At 41.9% G+C, this 15,882-nt stretch overlaps 1 protein-coding gene across 3 annotated transcripts; it reads right to left on the bottom strand.

The window, feature by feature from the left end:
* Nucleotides 1-62: 62 nt before the first annotated feature.
* On the bottom strand, nucleotides 63-15,434 carry PRNP (prion protein (Kanno blood group)). Of its 3 annotated transcripts, none has more exons than XM_019733786.3 (3): nucleotides 15,124-15,384; nucleotides 12,298-12,379; nucleotides 63-2,483 (listed from the first exon to the last, which is right to left on the bottom strand). In XM_019733786.3, the coding sequence occupies exon 3, from the start codon at nucleotides 2,471-2,473 to the stop codon at nucleotides 1,703-1,705; it is 771 nt and encodes a 256-aa protein (XP_019589345.2). In that variant the 5' UTR covers nucleotides 2,474-2,483; nucleotides 12,298-12,379; nucleotides 15,124-15,384; the 3' UTR covers nucleotides 63-1,702. The 3 variants fall into 3 exon arrangements, with proteins under 3 accessions (XP_019589345.2, XP_074173269.1, XP_019589346.2); XM_074317168.2 differs by having other exon boundaries at nucleotides 15,128-15,384; XM_019733787.3 differs by lacking the exon at nucleotides 12,298-12,379 and having other exon boundaries at nucleotides 15,124-15,434.
* Between the last annotated feature and the right edge of the window lie 448 nt (nucleotides 15,435-15,882).

Below are 15,882 nucleotides of genomic sequence, written 5' to 3'. Positions count from 1 at the left end.
CGGGGGGCCTCCAGCAGGAGGTGATGTGCTCTAGTGACTACAACTGCAAAATCCACAGAAGATGCATTTCAACTCCTGTTTAATTGTAGTCAGATAGTAAACACTTATAAATTTTTTATACAACTAAACAAGTACATGCAAAGTTACAAATATAGAAAATATAAAGTACATGCATATTTCAAAGACAACTTTGGATCCTTATACAAAACTATTCAAGTGCACGTTGCAAGCCGAAGGACCACGCAAAAGGGTTTCCCACATATTAAGTATTTAGTAGCTTACAAAACAGGTTAATGCATTAGATACTTTAGATGTTAACTGCTCTAACCAAAATTTCTAAGTTTGTTATAGGTAGTATATATATATTTTTTACACTGAATACCCCCACAATGCAAGCCAATAACATTGCAGAATAGTAATATAGATCTACTAGATGACAATATTGAACAATCCAGGGAATAATTTTACCTCACTTAAATAACAGTAACAGAATTTCTTGTTCCACTCTGAGGTGTTCCAACCTAAGGTTTTTTTTTTGGTGTTTTTTTTTTTGTTTTTGATTGACTCCCTGTTCTTTGATTCAAAGGCCAATTACAGAAACGAAGGACTCAACCTAATTCTGGTTTTTGACAATTGTGAGACAGCAATGAAGAAATGCAAGCATTTTTCTTTGTACACGGATCATTTTCTTCGTTACACAATATTCTGAGAATGGAGTTTTTACAGCTGCGCTTCCTGTATGTTAAAATCTCCTGGCTTTACCCAATATCAAAGTCATTCCCATTTCCAGTAAACGAACAAAGTTGTTGGTGTCCAGACGGTAACTTAATTTTTAACTGCCTTAATTATCTATAGTGTATGTTACTAAAGAAAGGAATGCCACATGTAGGTGCTTTCAACATGTACTCTCCAAGGGCTCCACTCCCAAATGTTGGATAGTTTTAGTTCCAGAAGCCTTTCCTATTATGTTATGTTCATTCCCTATTAAAATGTTGCACGAATATTTACTGAATATTTATTCTTGCATGAATATTCATGTCGCATGAATATTTACTCTTGATATAGTAGCTGCTGTGTAACCTGTATTGCAAAACGCAAAACACTGTCACAGTTCTCTGCAGACACAGCGCACATGCTCTCCAGTGGGCCCAGCCTGGGCCCAAGAGCTAAGGATTTCTAGGTTTGTTATTTGAATGAACATAATGTGGCCTCCTTCCAAATTTGATAGAAATGCTGTTTAAACAGGGAAATGCAGTCAGGCTCTCTTAAAATGAATGAGAAAGTGTGTCCAAATTGCTACAAAAATCACTGCTAACTAGGATGGAGCATTAGTGCACTGAGCTCTGGCTGGGGAAGGAGTTGGAGGTGTGTAGGCAAAGGTATGTTGTGAGAATTGTTTCAGCCTCAATCCATTGCCACTAGACAAAAAAGAGGCCTAGATCAACCAATGATTATTTGCTGTTATACTCTTACCAGTCTGGCACTCACACTGGCCCATGAAAGACTCAATCAAACGGGGCTTGAATACATAGCGTACCAGGCCTGTGCTGTATTTCCCTGTGCTCTCAGTGCCAAGGGTATTAGCCTATGGGTGACAAAGGGAGAAGCAAGAATGAGACACCACCACTAAAGGGCTGCAGGTAGATCCCCCTCCCCCAACCTGGCAAACGATGAAGAAGATGGTGAAAAGAGAAGGCTGGCCTCATCCCACTATTAGGAAAATGAGGAAAGAGATGAGCAGGATGACTGGAGGGGAGGAGAAGAGGACGGTGCTCGCATCCCTGTGGGGAGAGGCATAGTACTCTTTCTGGTACTGGGTGATACACATCTGTTCCACCACGCGCTCCATTATCTTGACGTCGGTCTCGGTGAAGTTCTCCCCCTTGGAGGTGGTGGTGACAGTGTGCTGCTTGATGGTGATGTTGACGCAGTCATGTACAAAGTTGTTCTGGTTGCTGTACTGCTCCACGGGCTTGTAGTACACTTGGTTGGGGTAACGGTACATGTTTTCACGATAGTAACGGTCCTCATAGTCATTGCCGAAATGCATGGGGGGCCTGCTCATGGCGCTCCCCAGCATGTAGCCGCCAAGGCCCCCCGCCACTGCCCCAGCCGCGGCCGCTCCTGCCATGTGCTTCATGCTGGTTTTCGGCTTACTGGGCTTGTTCCACTGATTGTGGGTGCCACCACCTTGACCCCAGCCTCCGCCATGGGACTGTCCCCAGCCGCCACCATGGGACTGTCCCCAGCCGCCACCGTGGGACTGACCCCAGCCGCCACCGGGGGACTGACCCCAGCCGCCACCACCCTGGGGTGGGTAGCGGTTGCCTCCAGGACTGCCCTGTCCCGGGTATCGGCTCCCGCCACGATTCCATCCTCCTCCAGGCTTTGGTTGCTTCTTGCAGAGGCCCACGTCACTCCAAGTGGCCACAAAGAGAACCAGGATCCAGCCGCCTATGTGGCTTTTCACCATGATGACTTATCTGCAAAATGAAGAGGGTGTCAGAGTACTATGTTTATGCTGAAACCACTTAACATTTGCAGCATAATGAATGAACGTACAGCGGTCATACTCCGTCATAAACACACTTCACTCTGTACTTCTCCTTTGCAGCACTTATGACAAAAGTAACTATACATAAAGGGTTAACACATGCTTTCTCCTTCTCTAAGGACAAATTTGACTGTAAGATAATTTCCGGCTATTTCCTGGACACCTGAGTGCCAGCGACATTGCTTATGGTAAAAATAACCTCTCATTGATAAAATGGCAATTGGACTAGGAAAACTTACAAATACCTGGTGGGTTTGCCATAGGTTTGGGCTTCTTTAGAACAGTGGTTCTCGCAACTGGCACATTCTTGTGGGGACCCTGCAAGCTGTGCCCATCGGGCTATTATAAGGGACACTGGATTCTGTGGGACCTGGGGCTTCTACGCCAAGGAGAACCTTTTACCCACCAATACAAAGCTCATGCCCTTAAACCTGAGCAGTCACTGTGGGGGCTGAGGGTAGTGACAAGTCCTGAGCTGCTGGGTGGACCAACTCAAGGACCCTAGTGTGGCCCCTATGGAAGTCTTGTGAGTCTAATGTCTAGTTAGGAAGACCCCCAGGTGGGTGCAGCAGTAATGAAATAACTTTGTAAATAGCTGGTTCCTGTCTTCTATTCTCTGTGGGAATGTATGCAGGAAATGAATCTCTTGTTTGCTGCTGTCTCCTTAGGCGCTAGGGCAGTGCCTGGCACAGAGCAGGCACACAGGACATTATTTGTTAAGTGAGGGAATTAATATCCCCTGGACATATAAATGCCAACAAGAATTTCCTCAAAGAAATATAAAAAAAATTTTTTTTTTGAAACAAGAAACTTGCAGGATTTTGCAAGGCCACTTGTGAATTCCTCTTTCTCTCTATAGATGAATAGACAGATGGAGCAACTCAAAGTGGGATACGAATGGTTGTGTTCAAAATGATCTGCTGTCATTCCTTCATTGAATGAGTTTTAGTTCAGCATGTAATGGTTTAGGAGTGACCTTTTTTTCTAATTTTTGGTACAAAAGAAACACGTTTTATATAAAAGGCTAGTACAGTTTAAGAAAAAACAAACAAACCAAATATCCTGGATGATAATTTATGACCCTTTGTAGAATGTATACTCATCCAATTAAAAATCTCCTTTCAGACTGAAGATCTCATTTACCCTGGGTGCTTGGGTCTGAGGGCAGAGCTCAAACACACACAATAGAATGATTATTAAACAGTTTCTACTGTATACAACATCAAACCATATGCTCCAAAATGTCATGTGCCATAAAACCAAAAATAGTATATGCAGTAATGCTGATGCTAGTCTTATCGCCAGCACTAAGTTATCTTCAAATAAAAGTGGCATCATGTACTAGAAAAATTATTTTTCATAACCTTCAGAGCTAAAGACTAAATTGGATAATATCCAGAAGAATAACGATGAAACAGAAATGAATTAACATTCTGTTTATGTTTTTATTACCACTATTTAAATATCTTGGTGGTGATAAGCAAATAAAAGTATATTTGAAAGTTGTAAGCCAAGTTAAACTGCTCAGATCATGCGATTTAGGATTTCTGGAGGCTCTTTTGGGTGGGGGTTGAAGGGGCAGGGTCCTAGAACATGCTGACTGGCCTTGATCTTGCACCCCCATCTCCTGGCACTCCAGTCTTCTGTGGGCCTGCTTTCCTGACCTACTCTCCATTTGTTCATGGTACCTGGCTCCTGGCCTCCATGCTGCTCACACACCTCATGGAACGGAAAGAGGCTAGGCTTACTCAGTCAGTAACTCATGACTGAAAGGGGTTTTATGTCAACAACTATTTCATTCACCCCAGTGAGCGCCAAACCCAGCCAACATCCTGAAGTTATTCCTGAATTTTCTCTTTCTCACAGCACACATCGAATCTATCAGCAAATCTTACCAGTTCTACGTTGAAAATAAATCCTAAATCCGAAACCTCTCACATGTTTTCCAACACTACCACCATTCTAGTTGAAGCCTCTGTCTCTCCTGGCTGGAGATTTTCAACAGCCTCCAGTCAGCCTCCCTGCTTCTGCCCAGGCTCCCACTGTGTGTCCTGTGCTCAGCAGCCTGAGAGAGCCTTTTCACATACAGGTCACACCTGGCCACCCCTTCATGCTCAGGATAAAGCCCAAAGTCCTGACCATGCCCGCTGGGCCCCACGGGACCGCCACTGGCTCCTCTACCCAACAAGCACTTTCCCATCTTGGGGCATTTGCACCTGCTGCTCCTGGGGCCTGGAAGGCTCTTCCTCCAGTTCCTCACAGGGCTCTATTCTGCTCTGACGTCACATCAGTGGGGTGTCCACACCACTCTATCTAAATCAGCACCGTACTGTATCCCCTTACTCTGCCTTTCATTTTTCTCCTGAGCGGCAATGCTACTTGGCATCTAGTGTTTACTGTCTGCTTATTGTTCTACTCCAGGGGAGTGTAAGCTCCTCTAGGGCAGGAGTTTTCTACTGTGCAGAGCAGTGTCCCCAGTGCCTGCATGTAGTGCCTGACTCCTAGACATGCAAAGGAAATGCTGATGAATGGATGTGCATGAAAACGTCTATAACGCATTAGAAATAACCAAGCTAACCATTAAATAGCTACAAGGGATATCTCCAGTGATCTATGCGTATATTTATGATTTTACAAAACATTCTTTCTGCAATGGCCAACTGTCTAACATCTTCAATTCAGTTAAATAAATACTTATTTCATGTGCCATGGTAGACTCTGGCTGGATGGAGATGTTACCTGAAGTGGTTGAGGCAGGAGGAAGAGGAGGCTGCAAGAGGAGCAACACTGAGTCCGGCTTTGAACATGCTTCGTTCAAGGTTATAAGAGTTACAGCTCTATCAGCTCAACAAGACACACGAGCAGGCGATGACATGACATAGTAAAAGAGGTACAGAGAAGAACTCGGTCCTCAGGGAGCCAGACACAGGAGGTGGGTGGGGCCACAGAGCATTCAGAGTGGAGACACGTAGTGAGAGAGGCAAGTCTGGGGATCCCAGAGGGTTTCATGAAAGTGGAGCTTCAATGTGCTGTGGAGAGGCAGGTGGAGTCAGGTAACAGAGGGCCTCATAAACAAGGTGAGCGCATCCTGTCTTGCCTGGGAGAGTTTACACCTGCTGTTCCTGTGTTAATATTAATAGTGCCCCCTTCATTCTCAAGAGTGTCCCCGTTTGGATGCTAGGTTATATGGTCACCCTAACTATAAGGCATGTTAAGTAGTCTGGACTTGATCCTGAAGGCACTGGGAAACCACTGAAGAGTTTTGGGTTCTATTTTAAAAAGAACCTTGTGGAGAACGGATTGGGGATTCTGTGTTTGTGTGACCGGAAGTACAGACACTAGTTAGAAAGGTACTGTAGTGATCAAGATAGAAGAAATGATGGCCTTGGCCAGGGGATGGAGAGTAATAGATGGTTTGATATAGAAGGTAGCTTCTGGAAAGCTTGGTATTTGATGTGGAAGGTGAAAGATGAAGAATCGAGGTGGCACTCAGATCTGGACTGGGCAGCTGCGTGGGCAAAATGCAGAAGGTGGAGATATGCAGGGAGGAAATGAGGGCTTTGGCTTTGGCAATGCTGTTGTCAAGCTACATGTGGAATAAGAGATACCAGTATGCAGGTAGCGTGGTGAGTCTGGAGTTGAAGAATGGTGATGGACTGGCGCTACAGGTAGGTAGTAGGGTGTCAGAGCCATGGGCAGGCATTGCGGATCAGTACTTTAAAACTGAATACTGGATGCGGTTGGATAGAATAGTCTCTATATTATTAATATATGCATAGAATATATTAAGACTAGATCATTTTATAATCAGTTGAGAAGAACAAAAGCACCACTTCATTATGAAAAGCATTAACAATAACAACTACATTTGAAGTAGAGAAGCATTGCTAAGGATAAGAGGGACTCAAAACTTACATGAGACCTTACAGAAGGACTTCTTTCTGTTTGTGATAAAATAAGGAAGATCTTATAGTATTTAATCCAAACCTCTCACTCAACGAATTAGGCCACCAAGATTCAGAAAAGTCAAATGACGTATCTGTGATTACAGTGTTAGTTACTAAAATTGCTGGGAATGGAGACTAGGTTTCTGAATCCCTGGCTGCACTATCACACTATGCATATAAGATACCCTCTGTGAAGGGTCAGGTTGGGACCCAGGTTGTGGTACATTTCAAGACATTAAGTATTTGATAAAGGTCAATACCTATTTATCACTATGAAAAATACTCTTAGAAGACTCGGAATGAGAAGAAACTCCCCGAACTTGATAAAGGTTATATAACAAAACAGCAAATATACTTAATGGATAACGTTGGAACGTATTCCCTTTAAGATCAGAAATAAGACAAGGATGTCCATTGTCTCAGGACTGGAGGTTCTGTCTAACGCCAGAAGTAACCAGCGTAAGAACCGCAAGGAAAGAGCTCCAGCTGTCATTAATGGCAATTAATGTGATCAGATACATAGAAAATCCATCAGACTCAACAGAGGTAATATGAGACCCACTGCTAGAGTTCAGCAAGCTTGTAGGATACAAGATTGGCCTACAAAAATCAACAGCATTTCTCTACACCAGCAATAATTGACTAGAGAAAAATTTAAGAAATAAAATACTCACAGTAGCAACCCAAACTGTAAAGTATGTAGATATTGACTTAACGAAGAGAAAAGAAGACTGGGGCGGGGAAAAAGCTTTGGACTCTAATAAAGAACATCGAAGATGATCTGTAAAAATGGAAAAGTTTTTCATGGTCTTGATCAGGACAGCTTAGTATTACAGTGTTTCCCTGAAAATAAGACCTAACCAAAAAATAAGCCCTAACAGATTTTTCAGGATGACATCCCCTGAACATAAGCCCTAATGCATCTTTTGGAGCACAACTTAATATAAGACCCGGTCTTATTTTCAGGGAAACATAGTATAAAGATGTCAATTAGCCTCAGATGAACCTATAATTTCAATAGAATGCCAATCAAAATTCCAACTGGATTTTTTGAGGAGTCCAATAAACTCACAAGGGGAAAGAAACGTCCATGAATAGCAAACTCAACTTTAAAAGGAAAGAGAAAAGAGGAGGGAATCTGCTGTATCAGACATTAAATCCTACTACACAGCTATAGTAATAAAGACCAGATGGTAGAAGTCTAGGAACAGACCAACAGACCAAAGACAGCAGACCATCAAGTTCAGAGATAAACCCATGTACATATACATTAATGGGGACCTGATATATGATAAAGTGGGCACCACAAATCAATGGAGAAAGGAAGGTTTGTTTAGTAGATGCTTCTGGGAAACCAGAGAAAAATTAAACTGGATCCCTAACGCCACATGCAAAGGTGGATTATAGACGAATTACAGGCCTAATACAACACTGGAAGAATAAAATATAAGTGACCTGGAGGAGGAGTGGGGGAAGGACTTTTTAATCAAAAGTACAAACCCTGAGGCAAATAATTGAAGAATTTTATTACATAAAAATTAAGGATTCTTGTTCAATGCTACAAAGAACACTGTGGACAAAATAATAGAAAGAATACACAATGGTAAAAAAACATTTGTAGTATTTAAGATCAACAGAGGATTCATTTTTAGAATCTACAAGGAATTCTTGAAAAGCAATAAGAGATAGTAACTCCAATAGAAAAACAGCCAAAATATATAAACTGATAATTTACATAAGAGGGAAACCCAAAAGGGTATGAAAATATATTTTAAAAAACATTAAGACTCAGATAAAATGAGACAAAAGAAACAAAAGATAAACCACTTCGATTTATCAGGCTAGCCAAAAAAAAAGAGGGCAGGGATATGAGAATACAGGAACCCACGTGACTATCAAAGGAGTATGGGTGGTGTAATTGAATAGAAAGAATGAAAATAAATAAAATGATTATTGAACTCAAAAAAGAAAACAGAAAGACAAAATTTCAAAAATAAAGCATCATAGTTATAAAAAAGAAATAGAGATGAAAGTAGAATTTAAGAAATAAAACCTAGAAAAATATGGAATTTCTAAATAAAATCAAGTTATTTAAAAATGTAATACACATACAAACACATACCACTAGAGAACGCAACAGCTCCATATTGATTCCTTAGGAAGAATAGGCTTTAAATGGGTACCAACTTACTATATACAACTGTTATATGAATTAATCTGCGTGATGGATTGCCTTTCTATTAAAATATAAATTACAAATATCCACTTTAGAATTCATTCAACAAATATTTATGGAATAAGTAGTATGTGCCAGGTTTTAAAGAAATAGAAACTTGAATTGATCAATAACCATAGAAGAAATGGAGGAAAAAAGTTGTCAAAAATTACACATGATAATGTAATGTTTACAGTATAACTTACTGATTCATTAAATAAATATGTATTAAGTGTTTTCTAAGGTTCTAGTATTGTGCTAGGAGCTGAGGATAGAATGATGCATAAGATATTTAGCTTGGTGGGTTCAAGCATCAAAAAAGGAAATGTATCTCTAGCCTGATGAGAGAGAAGGCAGGTGGCCTGATGAGACTGGAGTGGGTGAGCGCCAAATCACCATGGCCTCCTGCACCGTAGAGAAAGTTTCCATATTACTCTGAGTGCAGTGGGGAGCCATTAAAGGGACTTAGGAGAGTAACACGATAGGATTGTTTTTTTAAAAAGCTCACCCTGACTGTTGTGTAAAGAAAATTTAGTGGGGCAAGAAAGGAAATGTTGAGACTAGTTAAGAAACAATTGCAGGAAGATGGGGGTGTGGCCTGGGATGGTGACGATGTTGCTAAGACAGTGAATAAATTAGATGTTGCAGAAAGAACCAATTAAGACTTGTTGATAAAGTGGATGTAGGAGTGAGAGTTAACCAGGTTTGTGGCTTTCATGACCAGGTAGATGGTGGCAATGCCACCTACCAAATTAGGGGAATCTAGTAGAGGGCCATGCTTGGGAGAGCAAACCAAGAGTTTTAGTTTGGACACATTAATTTTGTAACATCTATGAGACACCAAGTGAGAGCATCAATTTAGGCAATCGTTTTTAAGGATCTAGAACTTAGTAGAAATAAACATCTGGGTATCTTCACCTGAGAAGTAGTGTTAATAGCCAAGAGGATAAAAGGTCAAGATTCAAATCCCAGTATTTCAAGCGCAGAACTCTCACTCTTAGCCACCAAGTCTCCAGCAATACAGGTGCCAAAATCCAAAAGAAAAGTACCACCAAACAAATTTTAACAGTTTAGTAAAAGAAGAATACACTGCAACAAATAAGAATTATTTCAGGAGTATAAAGATGGCTCAAAATCATGAAAGCTTTGAATAGGTTAGGGGGGAAAAAGATTCTCTGCAGATGTTGAAAAGTTTTCAATTAAAATCAACATCCATTCCAGATTTTTTAAGTTTAAGCTGTTAAGATAGTGTCTATAGAACTAGAAGGTGGTCCCTTTCCATCATGAAGCATCACCACCACATACAGATAGCCCACACCCCGTTTTAATTGAAAAAGGAAAGGCATTCCCATTCAATTAGTGAACAGCACAAGAATGCTGCAGTATTACATATTATGGATTGTTATGGAAGTTCTAACTAACTATGATTTTTTATCTTGAAAATCAACATAAAACATCTTAGAATAAATAAGAGAGCTCATTAGGCTGGCATATAACAAAACAGTGAGTCTCCAAATTAATTGAAATTAGAAGATTTAGCATGGATAAAACATTCCACTCATAATGGCAATAAAAAATTCAAAACATCTAGAGTTTAACCTAAAAATAAATAGTACTAAAATGAGGAAAGTCATAAAGTCTTAGTGAGAAACATAAAGGAAGACTAGAAAAAAGAGAAAGACATACATTTTTAGTTGGGAAAACCAATACTGAAAGATACCAACTCATTTCCAAGTAATCCATAAAGTCAACACAATTTTAGTCAGAATTCAAAGGGGATTTCAAAGAACACGACGAAATGATACTCAAAATTAGCAAGACTGAAGAAACTATTGAACAGGAAGAAAATCTAGGGCACACTGGCCTGCCAGATATTTAGAAAGCTTTGTAAAGCTACAATAAACAAGACCATGTGACACTGACTCATGAGCAGAATGACACAGCAATGGAACTAGAGAGAAGGTACAAAAAGATTCACAGATTACCCCAATCATCCTATTTCCACGTATACACAGGGACTGACTCAGAGCTGGTAGGAACTTGCCCAATGGTTGTGTGCCAGGGGCCAAACTTCTTATTCTCTGAACATGTTATAACTTGAAACTTAATTGGTTAAATTGTGAAGTGGCACCAAACAGCCTCTGCCACTTCTTCCACTGCCTTAAGGAAATTTCGTCTTTCCTGAGCTAAGCAGAACTTATTTGTCTTACAGTAGGTCCCCCCCCTTACCTGTGGGGGATACATTCCAAGACCCCCAGGGGAAGCCTGAAACCGCAGAATAGTTCTGAACTCTATATATGCTGCTTTTCCCTATATATACACACTTATGATAAAGTTTAATTTATAAATTAGGCACAGTAACAGATTAACAACAACAATAAAATAGAACAATTATAACAATATACTGTCATAAAAGTTACACAAATGTGCTCTTTCTCTCTCTCTTAAAATAGCTTATTGTACTGTACTCACCTTTCATGATGTGAGATTATATAATGCCTATATGATGAGATGAAGTGAGGTACTCAGAAGTGTACCCAATTCAAAACTTATGAATTATTTCTGGAATTTTCCATTTAACATTTTCAGACCATGGTTGACTTTCCACTGAAATCATGGAAAGCAAAACTTCAGATAAGGCGGGACTACTGTATTTTAATCTTTTTGAGGCCATTGCCCCTTAAAGAATCTGATGCAAGAAATACAAAATTTTGCAAAACATTTTGGGATGGGGTTTTTTCACTGCTACTCTAAGACCCAGTCCTGGATTGAACAGGGCAAAGGGCCCCCAACCTGGTCCATCCTCAGAATCACCGGAGAGCTTTTACAAAGCAATATTGCTGGAGCCTATCTCCAAAACAACAGCCTGAGAGCATCTAGCGATGGGATTTGGGAATCTATCATAAAGCCAGGGAAGTACACTTCTGGCCACGCTTTAGAGCTCAGAAGCCCTATACTTAACAGCATTTATAATGCTTTTCATAAAAAGGTGCACCTCCCATGACGTGATCACACAACCAACAGAAAAAAGATGAACAAGTCGAGAAAAATTTTCCCAACTGTAAGAACTGTTGTACACACTATTCACTCAAAGATGACTATATAATGCCATCACCAAGTTAGATACAGGCACATTCTGAATGTTTCATATGAGGCAGTTCACAGCTGATATAGTTGCCTTGAAGAGGCAACGAGATCCGAAAAGGGAGAATGAACTAGGTACATTAAAACTACAGCTTGGAAAACTTTCCCCCTCGTACAATCTTTTGTCAGTTCGTTGACAGTCATCTTCGGTGTTAATTTGGTGCAGAAATGTTTATGCTATTATTTTATTATTTTTACAATGACTGCTTCCGTATGTAATTCAGCATGATTCTAGAGAAAAAATGTGGCCCTTTCTCTGCAAAATCGAGCTGATTTTACAAGAAAGGATGATATAACAGGTGTGAGTTACATATATAGACCCAGTGGCCTCCAGAGCAGAGGCTTGTGATCACAGCCTCTCCATATCTTCATTTTTTGGTGATAATTGGGGACTTTCAACCATCATAAGATCAAAGAGATGCCACAAGGCTACGTACATCTAAGCTGGATTTGTGCCTCCGGGAAGATAATCTGTTGGCTTGGCTGAAATTGTTCAGTTTTCAAATATATTCAGGAGTCCTTAAAAGCAAAAAGAAAAAACCTAGAATTAATAAATAAATCTAAGATCTGATTCCTTAAAAGAAAAGCTTAATATATGTAAACCACTTAATATATAAACCACTAATAAATCTATTTAAGAAAAAAAGGGAAAATATTTGGGAAAAAAAATGAGGTCGACTAAAAAAGAAGCAAACATGACACTGAGCTCTCCTTTCACACACAGAAAGGAGAGCTCGGTGTCATGTTTCATTTAAACAACTGAGATCTGTGAACTATTAAAAAAATTATATTATTTAGTAAAGCAATATATGAACAAAAAGAAAATGAAAATCACCTATAATTTCTACTAAAACTTTTGTTTTGCTTTTTCCTTTCAGATTTTCCACATGCATTCACATATGTTAGTAGATACAGTTTAGTAACCTGCACTTTGACACGTCAGTTTTTCCCCATATATCACAGTTTCCATGGCTTTTGATGATTACATAATGTTCTTTTCAGTTAATGTGCCATGATTTCTTAGCTACTGCTCTGCTGTTACATATTTAGGTTGTTTCCCAGTTGGTTCTAATTTTAGGTCATTCTGCCCCAAATATGTGTCTGCATAGGGCTTTTTATTTTTTAATTGTTTCTTGTTTATTTCTTCCATTACAAGTAAAGTCCCAGGAGTGGAGTTTCTGGATCACAACTTTTAACTTCTTAATGTGTAATCACCTGATTGCTTTACAAAAAGTTTGTACCTCTTCACAATGTCCCCAGTGTGGTGTGACTAGGAAAAGAATAAAGGTATATACATATCAATGGTCAGTTGTACATAGATGGTTAATCTCTAACAAACTCTGGAAGTAGGTATCAGTTCCTCTATTTTATGAATGGACAAAAGAAGGACTAGGACATTAGGTAACCTGTCTAAAGTGACCAACCTAGTTGCAGAGCTATCTTTCTAACCCGAAAGGATTGCCACCTCCCCCGACAATTGAATATGCAAGTTTCAGGGCAAATTTCCAGCAGAGGTTGCTGTTACTATTACTGTTGTTAATACATATAAATTGATAATCCAGACTTGCTTTATTTTGTATTTTATTCTGTAAATGATTCATTTCGCCATTTATCTATTACAATCTTGATATTTTCCTTTCACAAGTATGAAAAACTTGCATCATATACAAATAATAAACAAATCACGTCTCAGCTCTGCTTTCTTTCCTTTCTTGTTATTTTTAATTGTAAGAGCGCCCCAGTGTTCGTGTAGGTAAAAGTGTTCCTTTTCTCTGGTGATTTTTTTCTTCAAATCTGAGATATTTGTTATTTTTTTCAGAAGTCTGACATTTTAATTCAATTTTCTGTCCTATTTTTTCTGATACTTCGAATAGTAAAAATCTTTAATCCTATGCTACCTACAGTTTTTCGCAAGGAAAAGGGAAACATCTCAAGTCATGTGGTGAAGTGGGTATTAAACCTTGATGCTCTAAGTACAAAGAAATACCGCGGCCAGGATAATTACCACCAGGGCAGTGAAACTGCATTGTGTTGTGTCTGAATCTGGAGATGAAATAAAAAACAGAAAGCAGTAGCTTGGAGATGGTGAGGATGGATGAGATAGTGTTGGGCTAAGGATTTAAAAAAATCCGTTTGCTGTAGCTACTATAAAGAACAAACTTTTTAAAAAGGACAGTAAAAATAGATTTCTCCCCACGGTATAATAAACGAACATGAAGGCCTCCCCCGCACAGGTGGAGGAGGATGGTTCTTTGAGGGACGCCGCCCGGCCCGAATCCCTTCCCTTGGAACAGCCCAGATGGCGGAGTTCTCTCCTTCCAGAGGGTCAGTAAAGAAAGTAAAAAGCGAAGCCAGCGGGTCAGCCACACTTGGGACGCACAGGAGACCCTCTGTCCCCGGGGGCCTAGACATCCCCGGACCACGAATGGAGGGAAGGGCCGCCCCGAGACCCTTCCCAGTGCAGTCCCGAGGCCCGTGCGGGTTTTCCGGCGGTTGCCAGAGCCCCGCGGGAGGATGCCTCTTCAGGGACCGCCCTGGCAGAGTGGATGGCGGGCGAGGCCACCTTTCCGAAGAGCACCGAGGCGGCGAGGCGCCCCGAGACTCCTCTCCAGCCGAGGCCCTGGTCTCCGGCGGGCGCCCCTCCCCCACCCCTGCGCCGAGCACTCCCTGGGTATCGAGAGGGGCAGAGAGAGCCTGGCCAAGGGGCATCGCTGTCCCCGCCCCGGCCTCTGCCCGCCGGTTCCAAGGGACGGCTAGCTGGCGCGGAGCCAGGAGACCCGCGGCCTCCGGCGCCTCACCCAGCGCCCCAGCGGAGCTCGCAGTGGCCCTCCCCGTGTTCCCTGGCCGCGTTAGCGCGAGGTGATCACCCCCATTTCTTTAGACCCGCAGCCCCTTTGGCTCTGAGACTCGCCCATCCCACTCCCACCGTGGACACGCGTGGGGGGGCGATTAGACACTTCGGTGCCACATACATCCCTCCCGAAGGGGCTTGGCCAGCGCGCCCCCACCCCCATTCCGAATAAAAGCTTTCCTAACCAGAAAGGCAAAACCTAGCGGCGTCATCCGAAAACCAACGAGCACACGAGAAGGCCCGAAGCGCCACGCGCCCACCAGAAAGCCCCCTGCCCCTCCCCACGGTCAAGGTCGGCCTTCGGGCGCCAGGGTCTCACTCTCGGCCTCCCCGGCGCCCCGGTGCCCGCCAGTTCTCAGGCCTCCCGCCCCCGGCCCCCGCTGGGAGTTGGAAGGGCGACGAGGCTGTTTACCTGCCTTTCGGAGTAGAAGCTCGCAGCGCCACGGCTGTCAGCGACTGACGCGGAGGACTAGCGAGGCTCAGGGCCAAGGAGGAGGTGTCGGGGCGGAGAAGGGAGACGGTGGCGCTCGTGGGTGGAGGTCGGCGCGCGGACCAATAACCAGGCGGCTCCTGCACTCCCTGTCGCAGCCGCGGGCGGTTCACCGGGTTTACTTGAAGAGGTGCTGGTCCTCCAAGCAGGGCCGGGTTGTCTGAGTCACTGGAAAAAACAAGTTGAGATTCGCTTAAACATTTCTGTCAGTAGATACCGCTTGCTGATGTCATCACTCCCTGACGTTGCTGATTGACTGTAAAAATCATCTTTAAAGGGAGATTCGGCCCAAAGCCCCAATTCCGTCGGTTACATAATGAAAAACTCGAGAAAATGAAAGGTTAGGGAATTTCTGGAACTTTGGTCATCAGAAATTTCTAAAGAGGCAAAAATTTTGCTACCTTTGATTGAGCTCAATATTTATAGATTTTCATATAAATCACTAATATTTGAGGCCTAGAAAGGACTCTGGCCATCACCTGTTCCTTCATTTACTCAGTTTCTGCTCATTAATGGGCAAAAGAGATGAATTAGATTATGATTAAAAAATGCACTTCATTTAACAAGTCCACTCTGCACATTATCTGGAATATCTTATATGAAACAGAATGGTGAGTTCTTGCTCATTATTCCTGCTAAGAAGTTAGAGGTCTGTCTCATGCAAAGGATGGCCATACATGA

Source organism: Rhinolophus sinicus, chromosome 13, assembly GCF_057876585.1.
Source record: "Rhinolophus sinicus isolate RSI-liver-muscle chromosome 13, RSI-T2T, whole genome shotgun sequence".
Lineage (NCBI taxonomy): Eukaryota > Metazoa > Chordata > Mammalia > Chiroptera > Rhinolophidae > Rhinolophus > Rhinolophus sinicus.
The sequence above is the reverse complement of the archived record's forward strand: the minus strand, read 5'-3'. Positions and strand labels throughout refer to the sequence as shown.

Coding starts and splice junctions, on each gene's coding strand:
- PRNP (XM_019733787.3), bottom strand. CDS start 2,473: ATGGTGAAAAGCCACATAGGCGGCTGGATCCTGGTTCTCTTTGTGGCC.